Raw genomic sequence first — 3,332 nt, forward strand, 5'->3', positions numbered from 1 at the left:
TTTAATGGATTTTTCTCAAGGCAACTGCAAGCATTTTTGCACCTCAACAGGCTCTAGTTTTATGGAGCTGCTTAAAATTGGAAAATATGACTTATTTGAAACCAAAACTATACTTCAGTAAATTTGTTTGAATTCTCAAATGAATAAAAAAAATGTAATTTGACCTAGAGCTGACAACAGAAATTGGTATTTCAGGTAATAGCCTGCACAAGCTTGAGCAAGACTTAGCATTAGATCTGTTTAAAACACATTGCCTAGTGCAACAGCTTGTCTGGAAATCAAAATCTGTATGTTTATCTGTGTTAAGCCAGGCAGGTTTTAGGATAAAACTAAATTTTAAAAGTTTACAATTACTTTTGCCAGTGTTGCAGTTGTGTTTATTTCTACTTTACCTTGTCAATAAACACAGTATTCACCAATGAAGGGATAAAAAAATGGTACTCAATGTACTCTATACCACTTTTAACTCAAGAGGATGTACTATCTGAATGTATTTACACTCAGGAAACAGTAAAAGGTAATATACTTATATAAATATAATACCAAATGAAATTATAAATGGGTACTTTCCATAACCTCTTAAACTGACGTGATTCTTGTATTCTTGTTATCTGGAACAATTTTCACTGAAGATTCAAGTATTTTATTAATTTTCTTCTTTTGTGGGGGCCTCTTCTTGGAAGGGAGGAAATGTGAGGTTAAGTGTGAAAAGGCTATAAAGCTTTTTTTTCTTTCTTTTTTTTTTTCTGGTGATTTTTCATTTTTACAAAGGGCTTCCTATTTTTTCCTGTCTGAGAAATCATGTTCACAGTTGTAGGCAAGTGAATCCATAGTAGAAAATAAACTCCTCCTCAGTAAGAATTTTGTTTATGAGGAAGTTGTATTATTTGAATTCAACAAAGACACTAGTCATAAATCAAAAGTTCCTAAAAAAATAGGAAAATATTATTTCCATAATCTAAACCCTAAAAACCTGAGCTGAGCCTTCCAAATGTCATTTGACAAAAAAGGCACCTCAAAATTTTCCAATTACATTTTCTCTTCATTTGTGTATTGCTTTTATTTCAATTACTTCAATATTCTGAAAATTTCCTCAAATACTGGAACTTCAAGGCAGCAAAAGCTTTGATGACTGATAAATTCCTACAACACAATCAGCTTCTTTTAAGAAATTTCACATTTTCTAAGAGAAGTAATTAAATATTAATTGAGCAATTGAAATGTTCCTGGCCAAACCAAAATCTGGATTCACAAAGTAGTGCATCTAAGGAAGAGTGTAAAAACCTAAATAGAAGAATTAAGTTGAAGTCTGTCTTGCTTTACTTTCATTCCAAAGTTATCTTTACAAAGAGATTAAAAAATTAACTTACGTATAGGTTGTCTCAGGAAACAGAAGTGTTACTGATAAGAAAAGCAGGAAATAGGAAATTTCAGAAACTAAACTGCAGATTACGTATTGGAAAAAAGCAGGATCTTGTAACTTGAAGCAGTCTGATTCCTGGATGTTGTGTGGCACCATGGACTTCGAACTCAGTACACAGACTCTATGTGGGTTCCCACACTTGAATTCTTAACCTCAATGGCCAGTTGTTCTCAAATTGCAGTTGCAGAAGAGGCAAAAAGTCAAAGCAGCTCTCCAGCTTGAAATGCTATTCTTTATGCCATAGTTCATATATATATAGTAATTTACAGTGGTGTTACACAAAATCTAAAGTGGAGTGAAAATATAAACTTCTTTTTATTTTCTTTTTACTATTATTACTACAAATGAAGCTTTTTACACATCTGTTGCCCTTAATTATATCTAAGATAAAGTACTCAAGAAGTTTCCAAAGTAAAGACAAATTCCCTTAAATTAAAATCATTCTATAGTCATCTGTTTACTTATATAAATTACAATTTTCATGCTCTGAATTTCATGCTCATATCTCTCCATCTGGCATCGAAAGAAAAGCAGAAGTTAAGAAAATAAATTCAAACCTACACGATGATCTAATACATTAATGTCTACAGACATTTATTGCTGTACAACAGACACAGTTACTATAAACGTCAGGGATTTTAGGTCACTTAGTCCCATGAATAGAGTCTGTTGTCACACCTGCTAAAAAAAGCAGCCTGTAACCATAGCATTACTGGGTCTCCCTCTAAAGGCCACAATACAAAGCCTGTCTAGACACCTGGGCAACATGCCTCCAAGTCACTAATCAGAAAGCTGTTGGCACTGTGGAAGCTGACTCTACTGGCATAATTTGGGAGCAGACACAGACTTAGAAGCATCATATTTTTACAGTAGATATAGATGTAACTAGATTCAACAAGGCTGTGTCAAGTACTGCACTTGGGTCACAACAACCCCATGCAATGCTACAGGCCTGAGGAAGACTGGCTGGAAAGATGCCCAGTGGAAAAGGACCTGGGTGTGTTGCTTGACAGTTGGCTGAATGTGAGCCAGCCGAGTGCCTAGGTAGCCAAGAAGGCCAATAGCATCTTGGCTTGTATCAGAACCAGTGGCCAGCAGGACTAGGGAAGTTATTGTCCCCTTGTATTCTGCACTGGTGAGGCTGCACCTCAAATAGTCTGTCCAGTTTTGGGCTCCTCACTACAAGAAGGACACTGAGATGCTGAAGTGTGTCCACAGAAGAGCAACAAAGCTGATGAAAGGTCTAGAGCACAAGACTTGTGAGGAACAGCTGAGGGGACTGGGATTGTTTAGTCTGCAGAAAAGGAGGCTGACGGGGAGACCTTATTGCTTTCTACAACTACCTGAAGGAGGTTGTAGCAAGGTAGGTGTCAGTTTCTCCTCCCTAATCACAAGTGATAAAACAAGAGGAAATGGCTGCACGTTGCTCCAGGGGAAGCTTAGATTAGATATGAGGAACAATTTCTTTACCGGCAGGGTTGCCAGTCACTGGCAGAGTCTGCCCATGGAAGCCATCATCCCAGGAGATATTTAAAAGATGTGCAGACGTGGTGATTAGGGACATGGTTTAAGAGAGGACTTGGCAGTGTTAGGTTTATGGTTGGACTTGATCTGTTTTTTTCCAACCAGGACAATTCTATGATTCTGTGATTATAAAAAGGGAAATGCACATAATTTGCACCATACCCTCCTGGCCAGTATACATATCAGAGCAGGTAGTGTAAGGGAAGGTCAGTCATGCAGGCCCCTCCCTTTCAGCCTCTCCTCTTACCTCCTTTACCTCTAACCTCTGATTCTCCATATCTCCCCTGCACTGAAAGGCTGGAAAAGGCACTTATCTCTATTATATGTTGATAAGAGACTCACAACAACAGCAGCAGCACATCTCATGATCACCCCATCACCATAG

At 37.5% G+C, this 3,332-nt stretch overlaps 1 protein-coding gene across 1 annotated transcript in view; it reads right to left on the bottom strand.

The window, feature by feature from the left end:
- The window catches only part of CD226 (CD226 molecule), a 30,925-nt gene extending 27,938 nt beyond the window's left edge, over positions 1 to 2,987 (bottom strand). The window contains 1 exon segment of the mRNA XM_009995635.1: positions 2,894 to 2,987. Coding sequence (XP_009993937.1) covers positions 2,894 to 2,987 — 94 coding nt within the window.
- Positions 2,988 to 3,332: the final 345 nt, after the last annotated feature.

This window comes from Chaetura pelagica, unplaced genomic scaffold, assembly GCF_000747805.2.
Source record: "Chaetura pelagica isolate M959 unplaced genomic scaffold, ChaPel_1.0 scaffold63, whole genome shotgun sequence".
In the NCBI taxonomy this organism is placed as follows: Eukaryota; Metazoa; Chordata; class Aves; order Apodiformes; family Apodidae; genus Chaetura; species Chaetura pelagica.